Below are 18,304 nucleotides of genomic sequence, written 5' to 3'. Positions count from 1 at the left end.
TAACTGCACCTTGGACCAGCCGCACGAGCTTTCTTGTAGGCCTTGTGGATCCAAGCTTGTGGCCGCCCCTGGGCCTCTGCTGTGCATTCTCAGGCCTGGTTTCTCACATCGACATGCCTGCCCCTTCTCAGGCATCCAGGGGCCCAGGACACACCCCACCCTGAGGGGTGACTCAGTGCCACTGGAAGGTGCAGGCATCTGCATATTACAGGATCCCAGGATAGCCCAGGACAGCACAGTGGGACTGGAATGAGACTGGACTTTCTTGTGACTGGTATGTGAGACTTAGCTTCCCTGAGGTTTTCAGGTTAGGCCCACCTGTCAATTTTGTTCCTAGCCAGAGAAGCTATCCCTGCCTGCCTGCCTAAGAGGTCAGCAGTTGTCATGGCCACAGTGGGCTGAGAAAATCACCAAGAGCTCCCAACTTTCTGCCAAGAGAATATAGTACCCTGTTTATAATGGCAAAAACATGTCCTAGGCCCTCGTTGGCCTCCAGGAGTCAGAGACGCCACAGGAATTGAACTCAGGTTTTGTTGTTTAGATTTCTTTATATGGTGTTCTGCCTGCATGTGAGCCAGCAGGCCAGAAGAGGGCCCCAGATCCCTCTATAGATGGTTGTGGACACCATGTGGGTGCTGGGAATTGAACTCAGGGCCTTTGGAAGAACAAAATGCTCTTAACTGCTGAGCCATCTCTCCAGCCCAACTCAGAGCTTCCACAAGGCAGTGGATGCTCTTAACTGCTAAGACTTTTTCTCCATCCCCTACCCACTATCAGTCACACTAGGACCAAGTGACTAGGCAAACAAGGTGTGGTAGATAGATAGGTAGGTAGGTGTGGGATTACATGCTTGTAATCCCAGTGTTCTACAGGCTGAGACAGGAAAATTGCCTCAAGTTGGAGGCCGACCAGGGCTACATAATGAGACAATGTCTCAGAAAGACAAAAACATGTATGTTACTCTGCAAGTTTCAGACTTTGGAATTTTGGGACCCGTCTGTAGGTTATCTGGGAGATATTATGGCATTTGTTGAGGTCATCCAACGCCTCCTTCCCTCTGGCAGCAGAGGCAGGGGCTCCTCCATTGCTCACAGGACAGTGTGGCATCTGGAAGTCACATGAATGGGGATCTGCCAGGTGGTGTTCCTGGCCTACACCAGTGCCGAGTGTGGACAGCTGTGTCTGTCTTGAGAGCCTAGAGTCCGCTGGGGACCCTCCGTACGCCTATTTCACTCATTGTTCTGCTCTTTACAATTACAAACCACACCTCCTTTCATCCCATTACAGTAGGGGATAACCCAACTGCAGGATGTGGTGACTCCACCGGCCTCTGCTGTCCCAGGGACTGGCAGCGCCCAGGCTACTTGGATTCTTGTCAGGATATGGCTCTGGTTTATCTGGTCCATGACATCCTGCTAGTAAGAATGGGTGAACATGGAGTAGCAGGCCAGTGATGAGACTCTGTAAAGGAGGAAGATAAGTGTTTTAAAGAACTGGGGACTTGTCATATCCTGGGAGCGTGTCGGGGTCTAGGGGCCTAGGGTAGACTTGGTCCAATTTTCCAAAGAACATATCCTATTATGGTGACAAAATGTGTCTGTTATTTTATGGTGTTTTGTTTTTTTTTTTTTTTTGAGTTTTTCTTTTTTTGATGCTGCACTTGGATGCAGTGTCTTCCACAGTGGAGAATGTTGCTATCACCGGCATATATCTGGGTAGCACAGTGGCTTCTACCTTCGAGGGAGACCTCCAGTAGAAAAAACGGCTGTGGATTCCTGTCTCAGAGGCCATGCAATTAGCCCATCTCCCAGAGACACATCCTTTAGCCCCTAGGGTTATCTCTTGTACTAGAAGGCCTGCAGAATCCACCTCCTGAGCTTCCTTCCATATTTCTTCTCTGCCCTGTACAGAACTATTCATGCTGTACATACAGCAGAAATCCCATCCTGCCCTGTGGCTGAGATCCAGTTGCCTAGGACTGTATGGAACAGCAGCAGCTCTCTCACTGGAAACATCCAGCCTGTCTCTGCCACCTCGCCAGGCGGTTCACCCCGCACCTGCCTCTCACAAACCCTTCGGGTGACCTCACGTCAGGATAAATCTCCAAGTCCTAGACAGACAGCAGATCTGCGATCCGAGTTCTCCCACCCCTTGCTGGGCTTTACAAGGGAGCCAAGGGAGCAGTAGTTCCTATGCCCTCCAGCATGCTTGCTACTGCTTCATGCACCAAGTCCTTCCCGCCTGCAACACTCTCCCCGTACCTTTGCCACCTCAGTCAAGTAGGACTCCCAGTCTGATAAAAGCCCACAGCAGCCTGGGTGCTTGCAGGACTGAAACTCAAAGCGTTGGGAGAAGTTGATACCAAGTCAGGAAAGAAAATCAGAAAACAGATTCAGTTGCATCAAGTGGCCATACCGACACCGAGGTCTCACACACGCAGCTGGAAGGCCAGGTTGCCGGTTGCCACAAGCCAACCTGCTTCACCGCCAGAGCGTAGCAAACTGAAGGGTTCGGCCTCTGTGTCGGTACGGGTGGTGTTGGCGCAGCCATTGGAACGCTGTGGGCGGGTTTCCAGGAAGAAGGGCTGGGCTTCGCATGTTGTGGGTGTGGACCAAACGCTCCAGCCCTGCTCCCGCCCTCAGATACACGCGGACGTGGTGACGTCTGGGTTCTCCCGGCGTTTCCCGGGCAGGGGCGGGTCACGTGATCCAGTTTTCGCGCGAAAACCGGTGGCTGCTGGCGCGGTGGCACTATCGCAGGGATGGCGGTGAGTAGTGGGCTCACCCCAGGAGGGCGGTGTTCAGCGCTCTCAGCTTGCTTTGCCGGGCACTTCCCTCCGTGCGTGGCCGCTTGCTCCAGTCCGGGACGGGCTCGCGCCCCTCGTGAGTCCCTAGGCCCCGGGTCTCCGCGCACTTTCGGCGGTGAGGGTGCAGGAAATGGAACCCTGAAGCTCGCCCATGGAGGAAAAGCGTGCTGCCACGTAGCTGCAGGCACCTGGAGAGAAAGTCTCATGGCCGGGCGGTGGTAGTGCACGCCTTTAATCCCAGCACCAGGGGCATAGCCGCAGTGGGAGCTCTGGTTCGAGGCCAGCGTGGTCTACAGAGCGACTTCTAGGACAGCTAGAACTGTCTCGGAAAGAGAGAGAAAGGGTCTCACAAAGTAACCCAGGCTAGTCTTGAACTCACTCTGTAGTGCGGGTTAGCCTTGAACTTGGGGATCCTCAGGCCTCAACCTCAGTCTTGTTTTATCTACTGTTAGTGTTAGAACCCTCATGACGCTCATTAAAGGTTTAAAGGTCTCTTCTTTCCGCCACTCAGTTCTAGAATACTGTTCCTTGATGGGTCTTAATCCTCACCTCTTGTCCCAGCACCCAGCATATTGTGGGGCATGGAGTCTCTGGGGTGTGGAAATAGATGACAAACTTAAGGAGCAGAAATAGGTGATAAATGGCTGTAAAAAAACAAAAAACAAAAAACAAAAAAAACTGCATCTCTCCTGTGACAGGTGATCAGAGTGACCTGGTATGTGAGGAGTGGGCCCAGCAGGTGGGAAGGACTTAATGCCTGGTGGACAGGAAGGCCCCATGGTAAACACTCAGCCTGTGTCCCTCCGGTGTCTGGTGTCTGATCTCGTCCTCTCTTGCAGGAATCTTCTGAGTCCTTCTCGGCAGCATCTAGCCCTGCCCGGCAGCGGCGCCGAGTCAGTGATCCCCTCACCTCCAGCCCGGGCCGAAGCTCCAGGCGTGCTGATGCCCTCACCTCCAGCCCTGGCAGAGACCTCCCCCCATTTGAGGATGAGTCTGAGGGGCTGCTGGGCACTGAGGGCCCCGTTGAGGATGAAGAAGATGGAGAGGAACTCATTGGTGATGGCATGGAGAGGTATTTCTAGTCTAGGCCATGGTTAGTTGCTGAGCAGAAGGACCCTCTGTCCGGTGGCCTGGCCTTGGGGACCCATGAGAACCTGGTGACTTTGCCATTGAATGTGGCTTGGTTGGGGGCGAGGGTTCATCAGCCACTGTGAGGATCTGTTTAGCTCAAACTAGATCCTAAGGCTTAGGTAAGCCCCAGCTCAGAAGAAGGGGACCCATAGAGTCTGAGCTGAGGAGCCCTGAGGGGTGGGCCAACTTGGAAAGATGGGTTCAGTCAGCAAAGTGCTACCCAGCCTGCTTTAGGCTCTGGGTGAGAAATGTTCAGGTTTTTAAGCAGATATGCTGAAGGTAACTGAGGCTGACTGCTAGGAAGCAGGATGTAAGCTTTGCCCGTTAGTAGTCAAATCCCTGTGCGCGCCTAGGAGCTTCGTGGTGCCCTTCCATGGGGGATGTCTGTGAGGTGTGAGCTGTCATAGGGAGTATCAAGGACTTCCTGCACCATTCAGTTCTTTGCCGCAAACACTGCCAGGCTAGGTATGTAGTGTGAGTCCAGGTTTGGGAGGAGGTGATACAGATCATCCTAGGCTCAGGTTCAAGGGCTTCCCTGCAGAGCAGCAAACATGAAACCCCTCCTGTACTACCTCCTTCTCTTGTCTTGACTCTAGACTAGGCTGGATTCAAACTCTCAGAGATCCCGTTGCCTCTTCCTCCTGAGTGTTGGGATTAAGGGCATGAACCACTACCGCCAGGCTTTTAAACCTCCTTTTTTATAGTGAGGACCTTGGGGATGCCTGAGGACTGTCTGACTTGTGTGGAAAGAGGCTAATTTATATGTTATAACCTGATCCTTGTAAAGAACACAGCACAGGGACATTCAATGCAAGCTTTCTGAGCACCATTTCTGTCACCCCACTGCGGTCCCTCCTGCCTGTCGATCGTAGTTGCCGACCTCACCACAGGCTACCAGCTTTCTACTCTGGATCGCCTTAGCCCTCCCACTTGTGATCATTTTATCTGAACTGGAACCATACTTTGTCTTTTTGTGCCAGCATTTCACTCACTCAGCACAGTGTTTTCAAAGCTCAGTCTTGTAAAAAAAAAAAAAAAGAAAGAAAAAAAAGTGTATTGAAGCCGAACACTGTGGCAAATACCTGTAATCCCAGCACTCAGGGAGGCAGAGGCAGGCAGATAGATCTCTGATTTTGAGGCCAGCCTGGTCTACAAAGTGAGTCCAGGACAGCCAAGGCTAGACAGAAACCCTTTCTTGAAAAAACAAACAACAAAAAATATGTATTGAGTGTTTTACCATATACATGTTATTCCTACAGAGACCAGAAGAGTCTCAGATGCCCTGAAACTAGAGTTAACATGGTTGTGAGCTGCCTTGCGGGTGCCGAGAACTGAACCCAGGTTCTATGCAAGAGCAGCCAGTACTCGTAACCACTGAGGCATCTCTCCATCCCCTCATTTTTTTAATACTGTCTTCCTCCTCACCCCTGTTACATTGTTCATTATGTTTGTGTATGGGTGCTTGTGCCATGGCACGTGTGGCCGTCAGAGAACAACTTGCCAGGGGTGGATTTTTGTCTCTTTCCACTATTGGGTCTCAGATTAAATTCAGACCAGGTTTGGTGGCAGGTCTTTAGCTGTCCTGAAATTTTTTTCAGGCACAAAAGTTTTGAAATTTGATGAGATCCAAATGGTTTTGTTTTGTTTGTTTGTTTCGCTCTAGACTAATTAGAATTTCACTGAGTGTGTTTTGAGTGACTGAAATCCTTTAAGGGTCAGAACATATTTTTCTGAGAAGCCATTAAATTCTACGTAGGACCAGACTGGGCTTTTACCAGATTTGCCTTTGGTGTTGTGAAATTGTTTGTTTTGAGAGGGTAGTTTGAGAAAGGGTAGCCTTATCAGTAACCCTTGAAGAAGGGAGACCTCGAAGTCTGTTTCCCTGGGAGGTGCCGGCTCCTGTGTCACACTGAGGAAAGAGCTTCAGCTCGTTGGACTACATGCTGATCAACTGTAAAATCACATCACCCCCTCAAGGATGAGATGGCGCCAGGGAAGCTGTGCCCAGCGCTCTGTGACACAGTGCTTCTTTTCAAGTACCTAACTGGAAAGGGACTGCTTGATGGTCTTGGAATAGCTCAGGTGGTTGAGCTGTGGATGTGAGCTTTGCAGGCAGCCAGTCTGACTGGGTTCATGGAGGGGAAGGTGTAAGCCTGGTCTGCTCTCTCAAGCCTTTCTGGTGTTAAGGTCTTAGATTCCTCTAATTCCATTTTCTTTTTCTTACTGATTCTTTTTTTTTTTTAATGTGCACTAGTGTGCACATACATGTATAACTATATAATATATACACATTAAGTGCATATATGTGTGCATGAGGGTGTCAGATCCTCTGTATATGGAGTAGTAGTTGTAAGCTGCCATGTGGTGCTGGGAGTTGAACCCGGGTTCTCTGGAAGAGCAGTCAGTGCTCTTAACTGCTCACCCATCTTTCTAGCCCCTAATTCCATTTCCCTATTGAAGTTAGCAGCTCTCTGTAGAGCCCCCATTCCAAACTCCCACCTTTAAGAGAATTATGTGTGTGCTTGGGTGTCTACATTTATTCCCATGAGTGTTTAGATGCCTGCAGAGGCCAGAGGAAGGTGTCAAATCCCCTGCTTGTAGTTGGAGTTACAGGTTGGTTTATGAGCTGCCTGGCGTGAGTGCTGGAAACCCGGGTCCTGCTGAGCCCTCTCTCCAGCCCAGCCCCTTATTTGTAAATACACAACAAAGTGTCTTCACCATTTTTAGTGTGTGGCTCGGTGGCATTCCTCTTTATTAGTGTGTGGCCATCTCCAGAACCTCTTTATCACCTCCAGGCTGAATCTGTCCCTCATAAACACTGACTCCCCATCCACCATTTGGCTATCTTTTCTGAGTCGGTCCCCTCTGGACTACGTGGTACGGCGTAATCCTTTGGTGTGGTGTCCTCAGGATTCTCCCTGGTGCTGCTTCTGTCAGAGTCCCCATCTGTTTTAAGGTTGAGTGTGATCTCCTCTGTGGTCAGGTTTATCCAGTGGCCACCCTGGGATTTTATCCCTAACTCCTTTTTTAGAGTTTCACTCTATTTTCCTCACCTTAAAAGTGATTGATTTTCTTCTGAATGTCCTTGGTAGTCATTTTCATTTTAACTCGTGAGAATTCTCACCCCTTTGGCTTCTACCCTGTTCTCATACTGGTGTGGATTTTAAAAGTTTGACTCTCACTATATAGAAAGCTTTGATTGGCCTCAAACTCTCAGAGATCCACCTGACTGCCTCCTGAGTACTGGGAGTAAAGGTGTGCCCTACTACACCAAAGATGGTTTCTTTTAAAATAGATTTTTTTTTTTTTTAATTTAAAAAGGTGTATCTGTGGGTATGTGCATATGGAAATACAGGTGCCCAGTATGGGTGCTGGGAATTTAGCTCTGTCTTCTGTAAGAGCACTTTGAGCTAGGTGCAGTGGCACATCTTTAATCCCAGCAGAGGTAGGCAGGTCTCTTGAGTTCCAGAGCGATTCCAGGACTACCAAGGGTACACAGAGAGACCCTGTCAGAAAAGGAAAGGAAGGAAAGAAGGAAAAGAACAGTCTGCGCTTAACCACGGAGCCATCTCTAGCCCCGTATGTGTTCATGCTGTTGAGAGCAGACTTGGTTAGCCAGTTAGTGCCTTGCATTTCCACTGGGGTCGTAGAGTTCTAGAGATTTTCCCACCTTTGTTACCCAATTTTGTTATTTGTTGTTGGGTTGTCCTAGTTTCTGTCCTGTGTCATGAGTCTCCAGTTTCTCCCGTCTCCCGGGATTTGACAGTTTCATGCTTTATAGTTTCTGATGAAGATCGTGCCAATTGGAGATTGTAAATGACCTCGTTTGATTCTTTCTTAGTAATTTTCTCAAGACCATGTTGGGTTAGTACCTTTGCAAAGAGACTGCATAAGGGGAAGCATTGGTCTTATCCACCAGCAGGTGGCGCTGTGGGTGTGGGACTTGCTCTCCTGACCAGACTCACATGGCTGTGCACCTCCTACACACGGGTGGACCCCCTTTCCATCCTGGGGGCTTGTGCCACCTTGGTGGAGTTCCTAAATAATGTATTTCAGATTTTCAGCTTCCTGTTTACAGCCGTCCAACTAGGGCCTTGTAAGCCTGGAGCAGATCTTATTCCCAGGTGCCTGTCTGGGGACTCACTGTCTCTTGTTGGCCTCTCGCAGAGACTACCGTCCCATTCCCGAGCTTGATGTCTACGAGGCAGAGGGACTGGCCCTGGATGATGAGGATGTGGAGGAGCTGACAGCCAGTCAGAGGGAGGCCGCTGAGCGGGCCATGAGGCAGCGGGACCGCGAGGCTGGCAGAGGCCTGGGCCGCATGCGCCGGGGGCTGCTGTATGGTATGTGTGGTGGGCATCCCAAAGGGGCTTCGGGAACTGGGGAAGGCATGGGTGGCGAGCATTGTGCAGAGGATGCTGGGAGAGGCTTCCTCACGGGGTGCCTTGCTATCCAAGACAGCGATGAGGAAGACGACGAACGACCTGCCCGTAAGCGCCGCCACGTAGAGCGGGCCACAGAGGATGGCGAAGAGGACGAGGAGATGATTGAGAGCATTGAGAACCTGGAGGACCTCAAGGGCCACTCGGTGCGCGAGTGGGTGAGCATGGCGGGGCCCAGGCTGGAGATCCACCACCGCTTCAAGAACTTCCTGCGCACCCACGTGGACAGCCATGGCCATAACGTCTTCAAGGAGCGCATCAGTGATATGTGCAAAGGTGCATCCCTGGGAGGGGAGGCTGGAGTGTAGAGGTGCAGCGCCTGTCTTGACTGGGGTCCCTGGGTCAGGCTCAGCACTGTGGGCTGAAGGTGGCCTGTCTTCTGTGCCCTGCCACGAAGGCCGCTCCTGCCGGCTTCGATGCACTATACTAAACCCGTAATGCACAGGGACCCATGGTGACCCTGACAGAACCTAGGCATCCTTTCAGAGGAACCCAAGGTGTCCTACATCTGCAGCAGGGCTGGGCTGTTTGGGGACATGCTTAAAAACGGAACTCCCCTGCTTTTTGGTTTGGTTTTTTCAGAGTCAGGGTGAACCCAGGGCCTAGCACATTTGAGGCAAGTGCTCTGTCGCTGTCCCTCTCCCCGACAACTCTGATCCAAAAGTGGTAGCATTTCTGTGTGACTCGTTGGCTTTAAAGGGGTCCAACAATGGCGGTAGGCTTTTTTTTTTTCCGTGGCCTATGGCACTCTGTAGCCTCCTGGAAATGACACCCCTGGAGAGTTGCATGCTGTTGATAATATCACTTGGATCTCTGTTGCACAGCCACAGCCTCGGGTGCGAGCTGCACTCTCTGGCTGGCTCAGGTTTGGTTTGGGTAGAGGGCCTTTGGCCAGGAGGGTTCTAAGTCCCACCCGCCACCCTCCTTAGAGAACCGCGAGAGCTTGGTTGTGAATTATGAAGACCTAGCAGCCCGGGAACACGTCTTGGCATACTTCCTGCCGGAGGCACCGGCTGAGCTGCTGCAGATCTTTGATGAGGCCGCCCTGGAAGTAGTGCTGGCCATGTACCCTAAATACGACCGCATCACCAACCACATTCACGTGCGCATCTCCCACCTGCCTCTGGTGGAGGAGCTGCGGTCACTGAGGTGAGCAGGGGGAGGGAGAGCAGGGCCTAGTCCAAGAGAATAGGGTGGGAGGTGCCCCAAAGCCTCTGATGTGCCTGCCTTCCCCCGTCCCCAGGCAGCTGCACCTGAACCAGCTGATCCGAACCAGCGGCGTCGTGACCAGCTGCACCGGAGTCTTGCCCCAGCTCAGCATGGTCAAGTATAACTGTAGCAAGTGCAGCTTTATCCTGGGGCCTTTCTGCCAGTCCCAGAACCAGGAGGTGAAGCCTGGCTCCTGTCCTGAGTGCCAGTCAACTGGGCCCTTTGAGATCAATATGGAGGAGGTGAGTAACCCCGACCTGTGGCACTCCTTACTGTGCCAGGCCTAATCCGTCTTCTTCAGCGCCAGGCGATCTTAAGGCAGTTGAGCATGGCAGAATGAACCAGATTAGCCCCACGTCTTCAAGAGTTCGGTGTATTTGAAACTAGGCGATCCTATTTGGTGTGTCTACATTGAGGTCTCTGAAGATGTAGGCAAACGGAGCCCAGTAGAGTATCTATCTACTTGCCCATCAGATGGGCATCTGGGCCACCTGTTGTCTTGTTGGTAGGGCCTGGTACCTTTTGTGGGTGTCTGCAGAGTTAGAACCACCTTGGACCCTGCAGAATCCTGCTTGAGAGACTTGTGTACCTCTGGACTCTGAGATCCTGGGTGCATCACACATCTGCAGCTGACTGCCCCTTACTGTCTGGCTCCTGGAGTATTAGCCCTCATCATGTTTTCTATAGTTCTGAGCTCTAGTTGAGAGCTGCCTGGTCAGGAAGTCGTCTGCGACAGTGTTCTGGTCCAGGTCTGCTTCACCTGGGTGACCCAGCTCCAGGGCTGCACTGAGCTGTGCCTCTCTCCATCCTTTGCAGCCTCCTTTAGCCGGGTCACAGCTTGGACTCTGCTCCAGGACATTGAGCTGTACTCTGGAGGATTAGCAAGTGGGGTCAAGTGTGTGCTGGCCTCGCTGGCTGCCTGCTGTGTTACTTGATTACATTCTGGGAGGGGGGTTTCACAGCTCTTCTCGTGGAAAATGGGTGTTTGGAGGCTTTCTTGTCTAAGGTCACCAAGGAAGCAGTGTCCTGAGGATCAGGCTAGTTATGATGTATGTGGTTGGTTTTTGTTTGTTTGTTTGTTTTAATTGGGACAGGGGCTTACGGTGTAGCCCTGGCTGGCCTTGAATTCCCAGGCATCCAGCTAACTTCCCTGGAATTCTGGGCTTAAAGGTGTATACCACTGTTGGTAGCTTCCAAATAATAATAAGCTTTAAAGCACTTTCTGGGCAGATTCTTAACTATTCTAACCCAACTATGCTAGCCTGGGCTACTTCCCAGCCATGTGCCCTGTTGCCTGTCCTCTAGTCTAGCCCTGGCCACTTCTGCTCCATCTTTGTCCTCATGGACTCCTCATGACCCAGCAACACCCTCCTCCTCATCCTCTTTTTAACTTTCTCTGTCTGTCTGTCTCTCTCTCTACCTGGGACCCCCAGACTGGGAACAGAAGTCCTCCCTACTGTTTCCTCTGCCCAGTCATAGGCTTATGTATTAACCAATCAGAGATAATTGGGAAATAATATTTACACAGCATTGAAACAGGAGATTCCTCAATCGCATTGACAAGTCTCAGAATCTGTTAGCATTTAGCTCACTGCCAGTTCAGCAATTAACAATTGAATACACGGACACACACCTTAATACAATGTGAATTAAGGTCGCCTCTACATACCTCCATGACCTGGCATTGTGCACTTTTAGCCAATTTCCTGTGGATCAGTCAGCTCTGGGTTCTTGTACTAAACCCCTGCTGTAATCGTCTTGAAAGAGGAGAGGTTGGTTTTAGAGTAGCATTTGGGGTCAGTTGACCCAGTGGCTTTGGGCCTGTGTGTTGCAGTAATGTGTGGTACAGCAAGCTGCTGATACCACATCCAACACAAAAGAGAACAGACCAGCCAGCTCACAGTCCCCTTCAAGGGTACCTCTGTGACCTAAGGCCTCCCACCAGGCCCCATTGTCTCTCACACGTGGACTGAAGTAACAATGCCTTCTACAAATAGGCTGTAGGAGACATTTGCAGCCCAGACTGTAACATGTTGCTTCCTTACTACGGGACAGTAAATGAACTAGTGGGATGGAACAGCACGTGGCACAGCTCCAGCATGTGGTCCTGCTTTGCTGTTGGTGGCTGCTGCTGTAGGCGCCTCATATATGTGTCCCAGCTTGATCCTCATAAGGTCATGCTTAACGCTCGGCATCCCCTTTTTGCCAAGAATCACACTATTGGATCTAGGCTCCAGGGTGTAGATGAGAGGCTGGGGCTCAGGAGGAGGGAGACACTGCCCAGGGATGGTGGTCAGTGAGACTAGCTGGGTCACAGTTGGCCTGCTTTCCCTGTGGGACCGCAGTAAGGTCAGAGCACACAAGAAAGCTGTGCTTTGAGGAGAGCAGTCGCTCGTGTAGGAACTGAAATCTCTGTCCTGTGCAGACCATCTATCAGAACTACCAACGGATCCGGATCCAGGAGAGTCCCGGCAAGGTGGCGGCCGGCCGGCTGCCCCGCTCCAAGGATGCCATTCTCCTGGCTGATCTGGTGGACAGCTGCAAGCCAGGAGACGAGATAGTGAGTGAATGCCAGACCTGGTGGGATCTGCTGTGGCCAGTGGGGGTGGGGTCCACGTCTGCAGGGAGCTCAGCCTGGCACTGGCTCTTGAGTTGGGAGGAGAGCATTTCTCTTGCTGATTGGAGTGCCGGGTATTACTTGGTTTTGCTGTGAAAGAGGAGGAAGGGTTTATCTTGGGTCAGTGTCAGAGGCTTTAGTCCGTGGTCTTTGGCCCTGTGGCTGTAGCTGCACAGTGCATTGTGGCGAGAATGTGAGGTGTTGGGAATGTAGCTGCCCACCTCATGGAAAGCACAGAGAGCTGGGAGCAGGGAGGTTTGTCAGTGTCTAGATAAACCCTCCCAAGGCCACACCCTAAATGGCCCCACTAACACTTTGCAGTTGTGCCGAGTTGAGGATGAAGTCTTGAGTGCCTATCTCCTCCCCACATGCAGTGTAAAACAGAGCGGGACAAAACTCCTGTTTCTGGGCTTGATGGGTTCATCTTGTCTGCAGCGTGGGGAGTTTGGGGTGGAGATAGGAGAAAACAGCATGGATGTGGCCCCCACCTTCGCTCAGGACCCCAGGTTGCATCCTCTGACTTGTGACCGCCTCCTCCTCCTCCCAGGAGCTGACCGGCATTTACCACAATAACTATGATGGCTCGCTCAACACCGCCAATGGCTTTCCGGTCTTTGCCACTGTCATCTTGGCCAACCATGTTGCCAAGAAGGACAACAAAGTAGCCGTGGGTGAGCTAACTGATGAGGACGTGAAGATGATCACCAGTCTTTCCAAGGATCAGCAGATTGGAGAGAAGGTGGGTGGCCGGGCAGCACCGCACCTGGAATCTTGAGGGATTAGACACCCTACCCGCTATCCTGGGTCTCAGAATGTGGGCCCTGGAGGCAGGCCTGCACCCTTCAGGGAGACCATAAGCTGATATTGGGAACAGCAGCCCCAGTTCTGTCTGGAGTCTAGAAGTGCAAGATCAAGAGTCTTCTTGACATGACCAAAGAATCCATGTACCGGAAGGGCAGAGGCTCAGCTCCTTTTGACAGGAGCCCGCTGTGTATGTGCTGAGCCCTGCTGGCAGTTGCACTGGAAATGATTTCTAGCATGTGCTTCTGTGGATACAGTCACAGCACTGCCCTCTGCCCCAGTGTCATAGCTGTCAGTTATGGCCAGTCTTGTTGCTTTGAGTCTCACAGACAGGTTTTATTTGTGGCTATATGCTTTCTCTTTCAAGACCATGACCAAAAGCAGCTTGGGGAGGAAAGGGTTTTTTTTGGCTTTTCATGCCCTGATGATAGTCATTGAGAGAAGCTGAGGCAGGAACTTACCTGCCTGCGAGGTTCCAGTCTCATGGGTCTCCCTCTATTCCTCAGATCTTTGCCAGCATTGCGCCCTCCATCTATGGGCATGAAGACATCAAGAGAGGCCTGGCTCTGGCCCTATTTGGAGGGGAGCCCAAAAACCCAGGTGAGCCCCTCTTGCCAGCTGTCCCTGAAGGGATTATAAGGTCTTTGTTTTAGAGAGTACTGCATGGGCCTGTGGTTAAAAGTCACAGGAGAGGCTGCTCACCCTGGTCCACTCTCATGGGCTGACTCAGTTGGTGGCTGCAGTCTGGGCTCGGGCTGAGACCTCACCACCCTCTCAGGTGCAGAGCACATTCAGGGTTTCATGATAAGTGTGCTATTTTGCTTGTATCCCAGTACTCTGTAACACATTCCTCTGGACTCCCCTCCTAGGGTCCCGTTTTGCTGAATAGCAGCTTTGAGGTGGAAGGGTGTTGCCTGTCCTCTGGCCTTTCCTCCTGTCGTCACACATGCCTTCTCTCTCCATCCCTGGCTCCTACAGGTGGAAAGCACAAGGTCCGAGGGGACATTAATGTGCTCTTGTGTGGGGACCCTGGCACGGCGAAGTCCCAGTTCCTGAAATACATCGAGAAAGTGTCTAGCCGGGCCATCTTCACCACTGGCCAGGGCGCATCTGCTGTGGGTCTCACCGCTTACGTTCAGCGGCACCCTGTCAGCAGAGAGTGGACCTTAGAGGCCGGAGCCCTGGTTCTGGCCGACCGTGGCGTGTGTCTCATTGATGAGTTTGACAAGGTGGGGCTCTGGGGCTAAGCTCCCGGTGGTAGAAGGGCTTTGTTACAGAGTGGTGAGGGAGGCCTCCTGTGATGCCGTGTGTCGTGCAGATGAATGACCAGGACAGGACCAGCATCCACGAGGCCATGGAGCAGCAGAGCATCTCCATCTCCAAGGCCGGCATCGTCACCTCGCTGCAAGCCCGCTGCACTGTCATCGCCGCTGCCAACCCCATAGGTAGGCCTGCTGTGGGATGCAGAGTACAGGCCTGAGGACGGCAGCAGACAGCTGCAGCCCACACGTCCAACCAGATGGGGATAGAGGAGGAAGGACTAGGACGCTGTTCCTTTCACCATCTTCAAGCACTTTGATCCTTTATCCAAATAGGGCTGGGGCTTCACCTAAGCCCAGCCAGGAGGTGGCTAGTAGCCAGGAGCCCATTTATCTTCCTCTGGTCAGAGTGGGGCTTGCTTTGGAGAAGCTCTGGTGCTAATGGAATTAGCATAGTGTCTCCGATCCCCTCCTCTGTCCTCCATCTCTGCGTTGGAGGCACCCTGGTCCTGGAAAAACTTCCAGAGCTTAGGGTCATGGATGCGTGCACTGACCTTGCCTCCTCCTCTTTCAGGGGGCCGCTACGACCCTTCACTGACCTTCTCAGAGAATGTAGACCTCACAGAACCCATCATTTCCCGCTTTGACATCCTGTGTGTGGTGAGGGACACTGTTGATCCAGTTCAGGTACATCCCCATATCCCTGGTGGCGCCTGTGGGTTCGGGGCCATTGCCTGATGCTTGAGCTGTGCTGTGTGCTAGATGGACATGGGGTTGGCACTGTGTGGACATGGCCTCCTATCCAAGTGTTATCCTGACCTCTTAGGCTTCCCCAGCCCCTCCCTGGCTGCCTACCTAGTCTAGTCACAGGCTTTGCCCTGCCCTTATATCCCTTCCTCCAGCTCCGCCCTCTGACCCCAGGGACTGCTGTTGTCTAGGTTGGTCACTTATTTGCTTGCCAGTTAAAGGAGTAAATTGCATGGCCACCTGTTTCCCACAGCGATCCACAGAAGCTCTTGCTTTGTGGCCAGCACGGGTTCCACATCCTCCCTGCACCTGCTGGGTAGCGATAGCTGCCCCGCACTGCCCTAGCCAGCTCTGCAGCTGCTGTCTCCATATTAAATGAACCCATGCGCCTGCTGTCCCTCAAAGACCTTTAACTGTGCTCTTTCCTCTGGAGTGCCCCTCCCCCCCACCAGATGCTTCTTTGTCCTGTGGTGAGAGAGGTTTCTTGGCCACTGGATTGATTCCCTTGGTTCCATTACCCTAATTTTTTTTTTCCTTAGCTTGTTACTTTCCACTATTTTTCTGTTTTTGTTTTGGTTTTAGTTTTCAAGTCTGGTCTGGGCTCCTGATTAGCTGGGGTTGTCATTGGGGCACGGGTGTCTCCTACCCCCTCTCCATGCCTGTCACTGCCCTCCATGCACATGAGCCTGCCCAGCCTCTAATAAGTGTGACAGTCACTTGTTTTTGTGTAGCTTTTCCTGTCCCCACCCTTATAGCACCCCCTAACCCTCTGCCTCTTGTCTTAGGACGAGATGCTGGCCCGCTTTGTGGTTGGCAGCCACGTCAGGCACCACCCTAGCAATAAGAAGGACGAAGGGCTGACCAATGGTGATGCCTCGGAGCCAGCCCTGCCCAACACATACGGCGTGGAGCCCCTGCCTCAGGAGGTCCTGAAGAAGTATATCATCTATGCCAAGGAGAGGGTCCGCCCAAAGCTCAACCAGATGGACCAGGACAAAGTGGCCAGGATGTACAGCGACCTGAGGAAGGAGTCCATGGTGAGCTAGTAGGTCACTGCGCTGGTTTTCTGACCTGGACACAGGGTGGGGCCAGAGTAGGCAGTATTAGGGCCTGTCACTGCTCTGTGGTGAGTGCCTCCCTTACATGGACAGGACACTGACCAAAAAAAAAAAGCTTTCCACATCTTATGATTTTATGATTTTTCGAGACAGGGTTCCTCTTTGTAGCCTTGGCTGCCCTGGACTCACTTTGTAGACCAGGCTGGCCTGAAACTCACAGCAATTGGCCTGCCTCTACCTCCCTGAGTGCTGGGATTAAAAGCATCCGCTGCCACACCCAGCTGGCCTACCATATTTTAACAGATGAACTTAAGTTGTGTACAAGAGGGTCATAGTCTTGGTTGCACAAGTTCTGTATTTAAAAAATCCTCGGCCAAATCAGCATGGGGTCTGAGCTGGTTTGGGTTCCTAGTATTTATACCAGAATTCAAGGCCATTAGCACACCTAACCAAGAAACTAGCTGGGGTTTTTTTGTTTGTTTGTTTGGGGGTGGTTGTTTTTTACTTTTCCATTGTAACATTCCCATCTTCAGTACATTCAGCTTGATTCTTACAGAAATAATGCCTTCTCTCTCGGTGTTCTGGATCACATAATGCTCTATGTAAGCTAAATGCAGATGTGATAGACCAGAGTGATAGAGCTAGCTAAGGCCTGCTTTTGCACCTGGCATTGGAGCTGAGCTCAGCTGTACTTGCCGTTTCACTGGCCACCTTGGCTCTGGCAGCTTGGCATTTGCCTCTGGTCCCTCTGCCTCTCCCCTCATGAGGAAGGCCCCACCTTGTTCTCTGCAGGCAACGGGCAGTATCCCCATCACGGTGCGTCACATTGAGTCCATGATCCGCATGGCAGAGGCCCATGCACGCATGCACCTGCGTGACTACGTGATGGAAGATGATGTCAACATGGCCATCCGAGTGATGCTGGAGAGCTTCATCGACACACAGAAGTTCAGCGTCATGCGTAGCATGCGCAAGGTGGGTGTGGCTGAGGCCAGGTTACTGGCCTGTTTTAGGAACTGGAAGGCTGGCCTGGAGCCTTGGTTAGCTGTGGCCTAGGTATCGCAGGAGCCCCTGCCCTGGTGGCTCAAGCCATCAAGGTGGCCTGACATGACAGGCAAGTGAGCTGGCTTCTCTGACCTGTGCCCTTTTCCCTCAGACTTTTGCCCGGTATCTCTCCTTCCGGCGAGATAACAACGAGCTGCTGCTCTTCATACTGAAGCAGTTGGTGGCTGAGCAGGTGACATATCAACGCAACCGCTTTGGGGCCCAACAGGACACCATTGAGATACCTGAGAAGGACTTGATGGACAAGGTATGCAAAGACAGGGCAGGGGCAGGGCTTATTGCTCTGGGGAGCTCATATCCATCTTTGGTGTGTGTCAGGTAACAGGCAAATAGGCAGGCCCAGGGAAACAGGTCCTAGTGGCCTTGTCCGAGTACCCGTGAGGCTGGCGAAGCTCAGCTTTGGAGCTCTGAACCAGCACAGCCCTTCTAGAGGTGAGGGCTGCCATCTTTGCCTGCTAATGGCTCTGATGCCCTTCTTTCTCCAGGCCAGGCAGATCAATATCCACAACCTCTCCGCCTTCTACGACAGTGAGCTTTTTAGGCTCAACAAGTTCAGCCGTGACCTGAAACGCAAGATGATCCTGCAGCAGTTCTGAGACTGGCCCAGGGCCCCTTTGTCTAGACAAGGCTGTCACCACTCTGCAGACCCAGCCCACTTCCACCAGGGGCGCTCCCTGTGAGGGAAGGATGATAGCTTAATGCAGACCTTTACCGGTGAGCCCCATGGCCCAGGCTGCAGTGTGAAGTGACTATTTATTCTTCTGCTCGCCTCTAGAGTACTCTTCTTGGCCAGGCCCTCTGCCCAAGGCTCCTTCAGCCTCCCAGAGTGCCTCAGAGCTGGTGTTCAGGAGGCTGGGGCTGTGTTCAAGTGTTGGACTTTACCAGAACTATTGCTGTTTTGGCATGAGTTTTGTTTCTGGGCTGTTTCTTCCCCTTTTAGACAAAGAGCAACTTAGAAGTGTTTGCAAACTTTTCCAGAACATTCTCAGAGCCTGTGGTGGAAGAGCCCTGCCTGCCGAGGGCCTGTGCTCTTTGGGGCAGACCACTCTCTGGTCACTGCTGCTGTGTGGGATCCTGTTTCCTTCCCACCTAACCAGTGCCTTTGTTCGCTTTTGTACAGTTTCTTGTCTTTGTAGTTTACTTTTTAATAAAGTTAAATAAAACTTAAA

The 18,304-nt window shown here is 52.0% G+C and overlaps 1 protein-coding gene across 1 annotated transcript; it reads left to right on the top strand.

Annotated features, from left to right (window-relative positions):
* Window positions 1-34: 34 nt before the first annotated feature.
* Mcm2 (minichromosome maintenance complex component 2) lies at window positions 35-18,304 on the top strand. The gene is made up of 17 exons (XM_021646884.2): window positions 35-274; window positions 1,911-2,767; window positions 3,646-3,878; window positions 8,105-8,280; window positions 8,395-8,655; window positions 9,309-9,528; window positions 9,623-9,830; window positions 12,014-12,148; window positions 12,753-12,944; window positions 13,513-13,606; window positions 13,985-14,235; window positions 14,325-14,451; window positions 14,840-14,952; window positions 15,798-16,049; window positions 16,863-17,045; window positions 17,227-17,382; window positions 17,621-18,304. The coding sequence occupies exons 2-17, from the start codon at window positions 2,762-2,764 to the stop codon at window positions 17,729-17,731; spliced, it is 2,718 nt and encodes a 905-aa protein (XP_021502559.1). The 5' UTR covers window positions 35-274; window positions 1,911-2,761; the 3' UTR covers window positions 17,732-18,304.

This window comes from Meriones unguiculatus, chromosome 5 (genome assembly GCF_030254825.1).
Source record: "Meriones unguiculatus strain TT.TT164.6M chromosome 5, Bangor_MerUng_6.1, whole genome shotgun sequence".
In the NCBI taxonomy this organism is placed as follows: domain Eukaryota; kingdom Metazoa; phylum Chordata; class Mammalia; order Rodentia; family Muridae; genus Meriones; species Meriones unguiculatus.
This window is presented reverse-complemented; position numbering and strand designations above follow the sequence as displayed.